Source organism: Rhinatrema bivittatum, unplaced genomic scaffold, assembly GCF_901001135.1.
Source record: "Rhinatrema bivittatum unplaced genomic scaffold, aRhiBiv1.1, whole genome shotgun sequence".
NCBI lineage: Eukaryota > Metazoa > Chordata > Amphibia > Gymnophiona > Rhinatrematidae > Rhinatrema > Rhinatrema bivittatum.
The window spans coordinates 103808-118914 of record NW_021820802.1 but is presented as its reverse complement, the minus strand read 5'-3'; the positions used below and the strand labels follow the sequence as shown (position 1 = coordinate 118914).

Here is a 15107-nt window from a genome sequence, read left to right as displayed (position 1 = left end):
CCTGATCCTGCATTCCAGCCTTGTCTTCCTGATCCTGTGTTCCGGTCCTGCGCCTGTTCCGGCTCCTGCCCTTGGACTGACTCCCTGGTTTTGGACTTCTGCCTGGTATCTCGTCTCCACCTGCTCTCTGCCTGCCTGATCCTTGCCTGGTACTTCAACTTCGCTTGACCGCTGCCTGCCTTGACCTCCAGCTTGTCTCTTCGTCTTGCTTGCCTGCTGCCCGCCCCGACCTTTGACCTGCTCCTTGTTTCGTCTGTCTGCTGCCTGCCTTGACCTTTGCCTGCCCGACTCCGTGCTGTCTTTTCCTTTGGACTCCTCGATGTGAGAGACCCGCACCTAAGTCCTGCCAGCCCCAGCACCCAAGGGCTCAACCTGCAGGGAACATGGGCTGGTTTAGGTGAAGCTCCTGTTGATGAGGACCACTGGGGGCCTTCCCCTGGTGGCAGATTCAACCTTGTCTCAGCTCAAGGGTCCACATATGCAGCAATCTCTTCTCCAAGCTGAAGACTCCTAACCTCTTTAGCCTTTCTTCATAGAGGAATTGTTGCATTCCCTTTATCATTTTGGTCGCCCTTCTCTGTACCTTTTCTAATTCTGCTATCTTTTTTGAGATGTGGTGACCAGAACTGGACACAATATTCAAGATGTGGTTGCACCATGAAGCGATACAGACGCATTATAGTATTCTCTGTTTTATTCTCCATTCCTTTCCTAATAATCCTTAGCATTCTTTTTGCTTTATTGGCTGCTGCTGCACACTGAGCAGAAGATTTCAACATATTTTCAACAAGGACACCTAGATCCTTTTCCTGAGTGGTGACTCCTAATTTGGAACTTTGAATTATGTAGCTATAATTTGGGTCATTCTTCCCTAAGTGCATCACTTTGCACTTGTTAAAGCTCAGAGGTGTCCTGAAGTGTGTGCTCTCTTAATATTGGGAACTTTCTGGTAAAGGAGATGCAAAAGGAGCTCAGAGGGTGAGTGTGTGCTTTAGCTGAGTGATGGGATGGTACTTCTCCCAAAGTGGATGCACTATCTGGGGAGTTTAAAATTTGCCTACCAAAAGGCACAGAAATTGTCTTGAGGAGATTTAGAGGTTTTTCTAACTGAATTTGGTATTGGTTAGAAGATTTGATCTGGGATAGATCTACGTTGTGTGAATGCAAGGAGCTGGGAGAAAAGGAGAAACTACAAGAAAGAGTTCCTGGTCTGCCTCTCCAGTCCTATGGCGTATCTCTGTGAGGGAAGAGAACCCGTTCCAGGAGATATTTCAGGAGAAGATCCGAGTCAACTGTCAACCTGCGACAAGAGGATCAACATTCTGGGTCAGCTGTGTGAGAGTATTGTGAGCAAGACTGTTAACTGTCTGGGAACAACAGAGAACCTGGGAAGATTCTTATGAACTATAAGACATGGAGTTTTTTGAACCTAGATTAGAGGATTTTGGACTGTTTAATTTTTGTTGACTGTGATTTCTATTTTATGCTGTGGACTTTATTTTGTACTGCTGAACTGGTTATTTTTATAAGTAAACTTTTCCTTTTGTTTGGAGTAAAAACTACTGAATGGACTATGTTTTGTTCTTGAAGATAATCCTCTGCCCAGTTTAGCCTTGTAGGTGATCCTGCTCCCACTCCATGGGACAGAGAGAGGCTTTCTCCCACCTGAGTTGAGTGAACCCAGCGCTCTCCAGGGCTGGAAAGGTGACCCCTAGTGAATGGGAGTTACCACTTTGGTTTCTTTGGTTTTAGGCAGTCACAACCTCTGGGGAGGCTTTTTGATTCTGGCTTCATTTGTAAATTTTATTTATTTATTTTACAGTTTTATATACCGAGGTTCAGGTAACAGAGTTACTAATCACTTCGGTTTACATTTCAACAGTTACAATGACAGTATAAAGTATAATGTCTTACAATGAACAGGGTGAATTGAAACTTGGATAATATCTTACAATAAACAAGGAGAATACAATTTATATACAAAATACTTGGAGGAACAATGTGTATAATCGCTGGGACTGACTTGGCGGGGCCTAAAGCCAACTGTCATGATGTTCACTGGGAGAGTGAGCTACTACGAATGGTTTATTAGTGCTGGAAGAAACTTGTGGAAATGTCAAGGGCAGGGTCTACCCTTGGGATCTGTACTAGAGTAATTGGGTTAGGAGAATGCTTGGTTGAACAACCAGGTCTTAAGTCTTTTTTTAAAGGTGGGTGTTGATTGTTCAAGCCTGAGGTCTGGTGGGAGTGAGTTCCAATGTTTAGGGCCAGCGGTGGAAAGAGCTCTTCTACTTAGTGTTGTTTTGAGAGGATGGGCCTGTAGAGTGCCTCTCTGAGCTAGTCTCATCAGTCGGGAGGTAGTGTGAGGCTGTAATGGGATCGTGAGATCAATTGGGGTGGTGTTGTGGATGACTTTGTGGATGATTGATAGGGCTTTGTACAGGATTCTATATTTGTTTGGGAGCCAGTGAAGGTTCTTTAAAATGGGTGTTATGTGGTCCCTTTTGTTGGACTTTGTTAGAATCCTTGCTGTGGCATTTTGTAACATTTGTAATGGTTTCAAAGTGTTTGCAGGAAGCCCGAGCAGCAAAGAGTTGCAATAATCTATTTTCGAGAAAATGATTACTTGTAATACAGATCTGAAATCTTGGAAGTGTAGGAGGGGTCTTAGCCTCTTTAAGACTTGGAGTTTAAAGAAACATTCTTTAACGGTGTTACTGATGAAACTTCTGTAGTTCAGTTGATTATCCATGATGACCCCAAGATTTCTGACCTGGAGGGATAAGGCTGGAGGAGCTACTATGTGTGAGTTAGATAAAGTGTAGTTGCCATCTGGAGTGATGAGAAGGAACTCTGTCTTGTTGGAGTTGAGTATCAGGTTGAGATTTGCTAGAAGGTTGCTGATGGATAGAAGACAAGAATTCCAAAATAGCAGGGTTTTTTGCAATGAATCTTTAATCGGTATGAGGATTTGGACGTCATCAGCATATACGTAGTGTGTTAGATTAAGTTTGGAAAGGAGCTGACACAGAGGGAGAAGATAAATGTTGAATAATGTTGGAGATAATGAAGATCCTTGCGGGACTCCAAGTGTGGATCTGAAAGGTGGTGACTCTTTGCTGTTAATCTTGACTTTGTAGAACCTGTTCTGGAGGAAAGATGAAAACCAGCTGAGGGCGGTGTTTTTGATGCCGATCTCGGCTAGACGATCTAAGAGAATATCATGGTTCACTGTGTCGAATGCCGCCATTAGGTCGAGTAGGATGAGCAGGCAGGATTGTTTTTTCTCTAGGTTCATGAGAATATTGTCTGATAGTGATAAAAGGAGGGATTCAGTGCTTCGAGATTTACGGAATCCTAGTTGAGACGGTGAGAGTAGGTTGTTGTTGTCCAAGTATTCGGAAAGTTGTTTATTAACTATTCTTTCCAAGATTTTGGCGATAATCAGAAGATTTGCTATAGGGCGAAAGTTGGCTGGGTTATCAGGGGAAAGATTTGGGTTTTTTTAGCAAAGGTTTCAGGATGGCGAGTTTGAGGGGGTTACATGTAAATGAATTTACATGAATGAACATTTGTGGAGACTATCTATTGTAAGACAGAGTGTAACAATAATTGGGGATCCTGAGAAGGCCTAGCCCCCCAGCCTGTTACAATCTGTATAGAAACTGATGTTAATGAAAATGAAGACTGTAAAAAAAATATTACAGCAACAAACAAAATACTGAAATCTGAGGCAAATACCAGAGGCTTGAACGTTTACAGCAGGTTCGAGGAAGGTACTTACCACTGGGCTAGAACATGCGCTTCTTTCTGCTTATAATACTCCTCAGCTCTTTCGCTGATCTGAGAGACCTGCTGATGTCCATATGTTCGCTTCTGGATGTTGTTAAGTTGATCATAATAGTGATCATAATGTCCATGGAATCGGGCAGCTGCTGGCCTCTCTGCTGGCCTTTCTGCTGCCTCCAAATTGGGGCTCCAATGCTAAAAACCCAACAGCAGAGGACAGAAAATCATTAGCTCTAAATGGAAAGTTTTACAAACCGACACGTAAGGAGAACCTGATGATGAAAATTATTTTAGCCTCTTATTTTGCATTCTTTGCCCTTTTCTATTATTGATGTAAGATATCCTTTCCCTCAGCACCATGGTCTCCTTAGTGTAACCATAGTATTAGCCAACAGTTAGCCCACCTACAGTAACTCAGAGATCGACAATCAAATGTGTTTCAGCTGGACAATCCCTGTGTTTTAAATATTCTGCCTCACTGCACAGCTGCGTTTTAACCAAGTCAGTCATTACCCAGCCAGATTAAAAAAAAAAATAAAAAGGTTATCATCCAGCTAAATATGGTAAGAAAAATAGCAATCTAAAGTTTTATTTATTTATTTAAACACGTTAGCCTGATAACTTAAAAAAAATAAAAACAAAAAACTGGTGTGCTGAGTAGGTGCCATTCCCAATCTTAAAAAGAGATGTTGGCCAAACCCACCTCCACTTCCTGAACCTTCTAAAGTGCCCTTTCCTAGGCTGAAAACTATGTGCAATAGAGCTGATAGCTCCCAGCACATTAGTATCAATTTTTCACTTTATTCTAGGTAAAAAGACCAATGAGAGGTCCCTTCACTGACAACTCTCAGAGAAGGGACCAATCATTGGTCTTTTCAGCTGGAGAAAAATGAATAAATTGATACTAATGTGCTGGGAGCTATCGATTCTATTGCACATAGGGGTCGATTTTATAAAGCGTTGGTAGCGCAACAAAACCCACTTATGCGCGAATGTGGGTGCGTATGAGCAATGCAGATTTTAAAAAGCCTTGAAATATGTGCATATATACCCATTCATGTGTCAAAAATAAAGGGGTGGAAAAGGTGCGGAGCATGGGCATTCTAGGCGGGGCCAACACTTTCACACGTAAATCTGTATTTTAAATCCGGCAGCCACAGCACACAGCAGCTTGTTATCCATGTAGTTTTACTGCTGCTCCTGATAAGGAGCAAGTCTACAGATCTCACATTTCTGGGCTTACATGACAGGGTGAGGGGTCCTGGTTAATTGGGGGGCATGCAGGATGAAGAACCAGAGGGTTCTGGATGACCTCGAGATTGACTGGGCAAACTGGTGGACTAAATGGAAAAACTGAGAATGTCCCTCACAGAAGAATGTTTTAAAATCCACTTATATATGTGCACAAAAGCCAGCAAAGTCCTGTGGAAGATGCGCGAAGTTACACCCATGCTCATCAATTTCCCAGACCGTAAAATTCTGGGTCCTCAGATGCTATCTGAATCCAATTTCCATTAACCATTGCCGAGAAAACAGAGAGCAATGTTGGAGTTGCATCAAAAGTATCAGGCGTAGCGATTAGGGGTAGTAAGTGCTGCATCAGCTAGTTACCACAATATTTATTTGTTCCCCAAACCGTAAAAGTCGGGGCCCTCATTGATTGCTGTCTGAATCCAATTCCCCTTTTCTCACTGCTGTTGAAGCAGAGAACAATGATGGAGTCGCATTAACAGTATCAACGCTTATTTGTTAAGGGTAGCAACTGCCTCACCAGCAAGTTGCCCCCAGTTACCCCTATGCACTCTTTTCTTTATTTCCAACCTCTAGCCTTTAGGGATCCATAGTGCTTATCCCATGCTCCTTTGAATTCCTTCACTGTTTTCGTCTTTATTACCTCTTCTGGAAATGTATTCCAGGCATTCATCACCCTCTCAGTGAAGAAATATTTCCTGACATTGGTTCTGAGTCGTCCTCCCTGGAGTTTCATTTCATGTCCCCTAGGTCTATTGATTTATTTCCAATGGAAAAGGTTTGACAATTGTGCATCATTAAAACCTTTCAGATATCTGAAGGTCTGTTTCATATCTCCCCTGCACCACCTTTCTTCCAGGATATATATATTCATATCCTTCAGCCTCTCTTCATAAGTCTTACAATGCTGACTCCTCACCATTCTGGTTGCTCTTCTTTGGACTGCCTCTATCCTTTTTGAGATACAGGCACCAGAATTGAATGCAGTACTCTAGGTGAGGCCTCACCAAGGACCTGTACAAGGGCATTATCACCTAGAGATGTGACTCGGAACCGGAATCGGTTCGGATTCCGATTCACGTGGGTTTTTTTTCCATCGGGCCCGATCGCGGTTTTGTTTATCGGCTGTGCCCGAGTCGATAAACAAAAAACCCACCCCGACCCTTTAAAACTAATCCCTTTGCTTCCCCCACCCTCCTGACCCCCCCAAAAACATTTTACAGGTACTTGGTGGTCCAGTGGGGGTCCCGGGAGTGATCTCCCGCTCTCGGGCCGTCGGCTGCCACTAATAAAAATGTCGCTGATGGCCTTTGCCCTTAGGTATCCGTGCCATTGGCTGGCCCCTGTCACATGGAGGGAGCACTGGATGACCGGCGCCATCTTTAAAAATGGCGCGGGCCATCCAGTGCTCCTACCATGTGACAGGGGCTGGCCAATGGCACAGATACCCTGTCACATGGGTAAGGGCAAAGGGCCATCGGCGCCATTTTGATTAGTGGCAGCCGACGGCCCAGGAGCAGGAGATCGCTCCTGGGACCTCCACTGGACCACCAGGTACCTGTAAAATGTTTTGGGGGGGAAGCAAAGGGATTAGTTTTAAAGGGTCGGGTGGGTTTAGGGGTTATTTTTGTGTGCCATTTTTCCCGCCCTCCCCCAAAATGATAAGAGAACCCCCACGATCAATATCGTGGGGTTTTCCTATCGTTTCGGGGGAGCCCCTGATTTCTGATGATTTTGAAAATATCGACGATATTTTCAATCGTCCGAAGCCCGATTCACATCCCTATTATCATCTCTTTTTTCTTACTGATTATTCCTCTCTCTATGCAGCCCAGCATTCTTCTGGCTTTAGCTATCGTCTTGTCACATTGCTTCGCCACCTTCAGATCATCAGATACTATCACACCAAGGTCCCTCTCCTTGTCTGTGTGCATTAGTCTTTCACCGCCCATCTCATTAACCTCTTTTGGATTGCCACATCCCAGATGCATGACTGCACTTCTTGGCATTGAATCCCAGATGCCAAATCTTTGACCACTCTTCAAGCTTTCTTAAATAACTTTTCATTCTCTGTATTCCCTTCAGACATGTCCACTCTGTTGCAGATCTTAGTATCATCCGCAAATAGACAAACTTTACCTTCAATCCTTTACACCAGGTCGCGCACAAAGATATTGAACAGAATCAGTCCCAAAACAGATCCCTATGGCACTCCACTTAACACCGTTCTTTCTTCACAAGTAGGTTCCATTTACCATTACACACTGTATCCTGTCAGTCAACCAGTTTGCAATCCATGCTACTACCTTGGCACCCACTCACAAGCTTCTTATTTTGTTCACGAGTTTTCTATGGGGAACCATATCAAAAGCTTTACTAAAATCCAAGTAAATCACATCGAGCGCTCTTCCCTGATCCAATTCTCTAGTCACCCAATCAAACAAATCAATCAGATTTGTCTGACAAGACTTTCCCTTGATGAATCCATGCTGCCTCAGGTCAAGTAACACACCAGATTGTAGATAGTTCACTACCCTTTGCTTCAGCAGAGTCTCCATTAATTTTCCCACCACCAAGGTGAAGCTAACCGGCCTGTAGTTTCCAACCTCCTCTCTGCTCCCACTCTTGTGAAAAGCAGGACCACCACCGCTCTTCTCCAATCTTGTGTTACCACTCTCCCTTTCCAAGGATCTATTGAACAGGTCCTTCAATGGACCTGCCAGAACATCTCTGAGCTCCCTCAGTATCCTGGGATGAACCTCATCTGGCCCCCATGTCCTTGTCCACTTTCAGATTTCCTAGCTTTTCCCATACATTCTCTTCTGTAAACAGTTTCATTTACTCTAACCTATCCATAGTCTTGTCAACTAGCGATGGTCCTTCTCCAGGGTCTTCTTTAGTGAACACCGAACTGAAGTCTTTGTTCAATATTTCAGCCATTTCTTTGTCTCTCTCCACACAGTCAGGCCAATATAGTGACGCTAACCAAATTGGTAGTGCAGTAATAATGGGAGATTTCAATTACCCCAATATTGACCAAGTAAGTGAAACATCAGGACATGCTAGAGAGATAAAGTTCCTGGATGGAATAAATGACAATTGGTTCAGGAACCAACGAGAGAGGAAGCAATTTTAGATCTAATTCTCAGTGAAGCACAGGATTTGGTGAGAGAGGTAACGGTGGGATCATATTTGAATTAATGACTGGAAGGGGGACAGTAAGTAAATCCACAGCTCTACCACTAAACTTTCAAAAATGAAACTTTGATAAAATGAGAAAAATAGTTAAAAAAATTTTTGAAAGGTGCTCCTACAAAGGTAAAAAGTGTGCATCAGGCGTCGACATTGTTAAAAAATATCATCCTAGAAGCACAGTCCATATATATTTATTGCAATAAGAAAGGTGGAAGGAAGGTGCAGCGATTGCAAGCTGGTTAAAAAACAGGAAACAGAGAGTAGGATTAATTGGTCTTTTTTCACAGTGGAAAAAGGTAAACAGTAAAGGGCCTTAGGGATCTGTACTTGGAGCAGTGCTTTTAATATATTTATAAATGATCTGGATCATACTCCAGGTCAATTATTCTCTTGTTTCTCATTATACACAGCCTGCAATTTTTGTCTTTCCCCTTTGCAGGACATGGCAATGGCTTATGACTTGTTCATCTTTGCGCTCTTGCTCATCATCCTTTTTGCCAATTCGGGGGAATGTGGGTTTTTCTCTGGGTCTGGGCCCTTCCCCTTTCCAAGTGTGGGCCTTGAAGGGATTAATATTTCTTGCTTAATTGTTTAAAGCAGATGGTTTGCTTTTGCCCTTCCCTGATCTGTGTACCCATTTTCACCTGTCACTAAAGGATCTTTCTTCCTATTATCAAGTTCGTCACTATGTAAAAACCCTCAACGTGGTGGACCTTCACAACCCAAACTGACAAGTTCTATTAGACTGGTTCCATGTGGAAGAACCTAGTCGGCATTCAATATCTTTTTTTTTTTATAAAGCTTTGGTAAATAAGTTTAACACTTAGTCCTTGGATGTTGCATGGGTTAAATGGAAGCAGGAATTGCAGACCCAATTTCCTCTACCAGTTTTAATTGTTAGCTTCTCTGCTGTCCAAACCATTACATACAACATTCAAATGAGAGAAACTCAATATAAAATTCTTTACAGACTATACAGTTCACAACATCAGGCTCATCTAGCTAAATTTACAGACTGTAATGTGTGTTTAAAATGTAACCAGGGCATAGCTCATTTGAACCACTCTCTGTGGGAATGTGGTTGTATTCAGATCTTCTGGAAGAAGGTCTTTCACTATGCTGGCTACATATTGGACCCTCCACATACCTCATTCTCCTCAGACGGCATTATTTGGAATATTCTCTGCATCATTCTGGGGACTGTGAAACAAAAATTGTAGATCAATAAAGTTTTCATTCTAGCAACCACGGCTATTCTTCGTGTATGGAGACATCCGGAAGAGTCTTCCATGACCCAATGGCGCAACATAATTCATACCCTGCTGAACATGGAACTGTTCTCATGTAAGCATGCTATTTCTCGGATTAAAAAGCGAACATTGGATGTCTGGATCCCCTCATAATGTCCCTACCACACAGAACTCTGAGCCAGATTTTGAACGATCTTGATCATTAAACTCAGTTTGGTATTGTTGATCCATGTCTTCTCAGCAAGGGGGGGGGGGGGAGGGGGCATAACTGGCTAGTTCCATATGTTGTAAATAATAGACCATTGCATGAACATGTGGTATGTATCAGAGCACAATATGTACCATGTGCTTTATGCCTACATTGTTTCTGTTGAGCAGATTTCAACAAATGATCTGGAAAGGGGTACGACGAGTAAGGTAATCAAATTTGTGGATGACACAAAATTATGCAGAGTAGTTAAATGGCTTTCAAATGGCAGATGAAATTTAACGTGGACAAGTGCATAGTGATCCATATAGGTAAAAATAACCCTTGCTGTAGTTACACAATGTTAGGTTCTATTTTAGGAGCTACCACCCAGGAAAGAGATCTAGGCATCATAGTGGATAATACATTGAAATCGTCCGCTCAGTGTGCTGTGGCGATCAAAAAAGCAAACAGGATGTTAGGAATTAAGAAGGAAATGGCAAATAAAATGATGGATCTCAAAGTCTCTGTATCGCTCCATGGTGAGACCGCATCTTGAATACTGTGTGCAATTCTAGTTGCAGCATCTCAAAAAAGATGTAATTGCACTGGATAAAGTGCAGAGAAGAGCAGCCAAAATAAGGGGCATGGAACAACTGCCCTATGAGCTAAGGCTAAGGAAATTAGGGATGTTTCAGTTTAGAGAAAAGACGACTGAGGGGGAATATGATAGAGGCCTACAAAATCTAGAAAGGACTTGAAAAAGTTAATGTAAATCAGTTATTTACTCTCACAGATAATAGAAGGATTAGGGGGCACTCCATGAAGTTAGCAAGTAGTTTACTTAAAACAAATTGAAGAGGTCACGTGATGTGGTGAGTTCGGTCGCAGCTAAGAGATTGAGCTCCGGCCACCACCCTGGTTAAATCCCTCATCATCACGTTCTCCCTGGACTCTACCACTCCATCTTAGCAGTTGCTCCATCCTCGCTGTCGCAGTGCACCTGTGCGAGAAGTCTTTAACTCTTATGGTGACCCGAATGGCGCGAAAAGACAAGGACAAACTCAAGGCTCCAGAAGCTAAGATGGCCGCTGTAATATCCGAGGACGATAACCAACCGGATGAATCATTGGAGGAAAAAATATCTCAAGCGGTGGTATCGGCGCTGGACATGCGTTTGCATCAGCTATCGGAGCAAATCGCAGATGTCCGTGCCTCACTTACAGAAATTGACTCCCGAATTGAACATGTGGAGGGACGTCTTGGCCTCATAGAAGACGACACTGGGGCCCTGGAAAGGAAGGTTGCTGACCTGGAAAACGCGGTGAAAATCAGCGAAGAAAAGATTGATGACTTAGAAAATCGTTCTCGCTGCAACAACTTGAGGTTTGTGGGGTTCCCCAAGGCGCTCATTGAGGCAGATCTTCCTCACCTTCTAGAGGCATGGTTACTGGGCCTAGTTCCCTCACTTGCCTCTCCGTTGGATGGCCTGCTGGAGCGCGCCCATCGCATAGGCAGAAAATCTGAAGGGGAGCAGAACCATCGCCTTCGGGTTATTATAACTCGATTTGTACACTTTGCCCACAAATCTTTGGTTTTATAGCACTACCGCAAACAACGGGAGTCCTGCTACGAGAACATTAAAATACTAGTGTTCCAAGATTTTTCCCCAAGTGTGACTGCCAAACGCAAGGAATTTACAAGTGTTTGTTCGGATCTCGTTACAAAACAAATTAGATTTTCTCTCCTGTATCCGGCGCAGCTCCGCATTTCATACCATGGCTCCACAAAGACTTTTACTTCTGCTACTGAGGCCAAACATATGTACAGGGCCTACTGGATCCTAACTTGGTAGACGAGACCTGATCTATCATTTGGATCTCATGCGATGGTGTATGTTACCAAGTTTATTTTTATATAACCCATAACTACTCTTTTTTGGACACTGGCTGAAATCGGGCATACATACCCAGACTTTTTATATGCTGAACAGAAGCTACGTGAATTTCAACTGAGTACTGGCCCAGGACCTTTTATTTTTCTTCTCGGTAATTTTCATTTCTCAGCCATATTCTACTGTAGGGATGTGAATCGTTTTTTGACGATTTAAAATATCGTCCGATATATTTTAAATCGTCAAAAATCGTTAGGGCCACGATACAATACCAATTCCCCCGATTTATCGTCAAAAAATCGTAAATCGGGGGAAGGGGGAGGGCAGGAAAACCGGCACACTAAAACCCCCTAAAACCCACCCCCGACCCTTTAAATTAAATCCCCCACTCTCCCGAACCCCCTCCAAATGCCTTAAATTACCTGGGGGTCCAGCGGCGGTCCGGAACGGCAGCGGTCCGGAACGGCCTCCTGCAATTGAATCGTATTGTCTTCAGCCGGCGCCATTTTTCAAAATGGCGGCGCAAAATGGCGGCGGCCGTAGACCAACACGATTCGACTGCAGGAGGTCGTTCCGGACCCCCGCTGAACGACCTCCTGCAGTCGATCTCCTGCTGGCGCCATTTTCCGTACGGAAAACGATTCGCGGCAGGAGATCGTTTTCCGGACCCCCGCTGGACCCCCAGGGACTTTTGGCCAGCTTGGGGGGGCCTCCTGACCCCCACAAGACTTGCCAAAAGTCCAGCGGGGGTCCGGAACGACCTCCTGCAGTCGAATCGTGTTGGTCTATGGCCGCCGCCATTTTGAAAAATGGCGCCGGCTGAAGACAACACGATTCAATTGCAGGAGGCCGTTCCGGACCGCTGCCGTTCCGGACCGCCACTGGACCCCCAGGTAATTTAAGGCATTTGGAGGGGGTTCGGGAGAGTGGGGGATTTAATTTAAAGGGTCGGGGGTGGGTTTTAGGGGGTTTTAGTGTGCCGGCTCACGATTTTCACGATACTTTAAACACCCAAACGGCAACAATACGATTCCCTCCCCCTCCCAGCCGAAATCGATCGTTAAGACGATCGAGGACACGATTCACATCTCTATTCTACTGTCTTATAGGGACATTATGATGGACGTGAATTAATATTTGCCAGTTTTGGGTTATCCTTTGTTTATTTAAGAGATGGAGGTGGGGTGGTGGCCGAGCACATTAAGTATTTCTGTGACTTCTATCCCTACAGTGGGAGTGCAATACCATGCGGGGATAATTATGGGATACCCTGACTTCCAGCTCACTGTTATGTATGTGTGGAAGGTGTTTCTATTGCAAATAACTGGAATTGGGGAAGGGGAGTACAGAGAATCTCAGCAACACACGGAAATCTGTATGTATATGTGTTTCCTATCTATCACTTTATTACCTGCAGGCTCAGTGTGGATCTTATTCTATGTAACAATGTCATCTCTTCAGCAACAGAGCTCTTTTAGCTCTTTATTATGGGCATAGAAATTATTACATGGAATGTGGTGGGGTTGGGTACTCTGGTGAAAAGAGAAAAGGTGTTAGCCCATCTTAAACTCCACGCAAAGGTGGCATTTCTTCAAGAGACTCACATGTCTTCGGAGGAAGTGATAAAATTAAAAAAGAAATGGGTCTCGCAGCTTTATTATGCCTCTGGAAATACCAAAAGTAGAGGTGTAGCTATTCTTATAAGTCTGTAGCTTTCACGGCCCGTGAGACGGTGAAGGACAGCCAAGGGAGATTTGTTCTTGTTAGGGGTGACTTGATGGGCTCCCCTGTGCTGCTGGCCTCGATATATGCTCCTAACTCTTATGATCACTCCTTCTTTAGCGATCTCCTTGCCCAATTTTCCAAACTGGGGGATTACCCTATTATCTTGGACAGGCAGCCTCCCAGAGGTGGCCATCAAATAAGTGACAAAAAAGGGCCAAATTTCTTATGCAAGCACCTGCAATTGATAGATCTGTGGAGAACCCTACATCCCGGGAAGTGCAAATTCACACACATAGCACTCGCACACCCATCAAGATCTCGCATAGATTATTTATTAGTATCTGAGGTATTATTTCCCTGCTTCCCAAAGGCTTCCATTGGGTCTCTGGTGATCTCAGACCACTGCCCAGTTTTGGGGGAATTTGGATCCTGTGATCTGCAATTACAGGGTCAATGGAGACTCCCAGCAGACCTGTCTAATGACCCAGCCTTTCCTCCGTATTTAAGAAAGAAATTGAGTGATTTCATGATATTCAATGCACAACATTCCACTCAACCTGTGTTACTGTGGGAAACAGCAAAAACAGTTCTCAGAGGAGACATTATTAGTTATGCCAGTCACAAGCGAAGGCGGGCGGATGAGGATATTCTTTCCCTTGATAAACAAATGAAGGCTCTCAAACGCAGAATTAATATTAATGGAGAAGAAGACCTAGTTCCCCAATATAAGGCGACACAGGTGGCTCTCAACGATCTCTTGCATGAAAGAGCTCGCAGAGCATTAAGGCATAGACAATGTACCTTTTTTCAATTTGGTTGAATAAGGCAGGATGCCTCTTGGCACGCCTTTCAAAAGTGCAGGATCCCTCGAAATTCATCGCTAATTTGTGATCTACAAAAGGTGACATAAAATCTGCATCCTCAGATATCACGCAAATTTTTTCTGATTATTACCACACCTTGTATTCTGGGGAACAGGTTGAGGAGACGGCCATTGATGAGTTTTTGCATTGCCTATCACTCCCTACTCTAACTGAAACCCAACGGACACACTTAAACTGGCCTATTGGGGTTCAGGAGGTTTTGGAGGCTATCGGCTCGTTGAAAGATAATAAGGCTCCAGGGCCCGATGGCATGACAGCGATTTTTTTTATAAATCCCTAGCACAAGATATGGCCCCTTTACTCCAATCCCTGTTTGAATCTATGGCCAGCCTAGGTGAGATGCCTGCTACTTTGAGATCTGCCACAATTGTGGTTCTCCCAAAACCGGGACGGGATCCCTTACTATCCTCCTCATACCACCCAATTTCCTTATTAAACCTGGATATTAAATTGTATGCAAAGATTCTAGCAAATATACTTAATCCTATCATGCCACTGGTCAAGGTCCTCCTGCAATTCATCATAATCCACTTGAGATTTAACAACTCTGCATAATTTTGTGTCATCTGCAAATTTGATCACCTTACTCGTATTACCCCTTTCCAGATCATTTATAAATATATTAAAAAGCAACAGTCCAAGTAAATATCCCTGAGGCACTCCACTGTTTACCTTCTTCCATTGTGAAAACAGACCATTTAATCTTAATCTCTGTTTTGTTTCTTTTTACCAGCTGCAATCCACAAAAGGACATCGTCTCCTATCCCATGACTTTTTAGTTTTCTTAGAAGCCTCTCGTGCATGACATTGTCGAATGCTTTCTGAAAATCCAAATGCACACATCTACTGGTTCACCTTTGTCTGCATGCTTATTTACCCCTTCAAAAAAATGTAGATTTGTGAGGCAAGACTTCCCTTGGGTAAATCCATGT

General features: G+C 43.7%; 1 protein-coding gene across 1 annotated transcript in view; it reads right to left on the bottom strand.

Moving 5' to 3' along the window:
• LOC115082149 (serine/threonine-protein kinase Nek5-like) overlaps positions 1–15107 on the bottom strand; it is a 156035-nt gene that overhangs the window by 46620 nt on the left and 94308 nt on the right. The window contains 1 exon segment of the mRNA XM_029586409.1: positions 3785–3984. Within this exon segment, the coding sequence (XP_029442269.1) occupies positions 3785–3984 (200 nt within the window).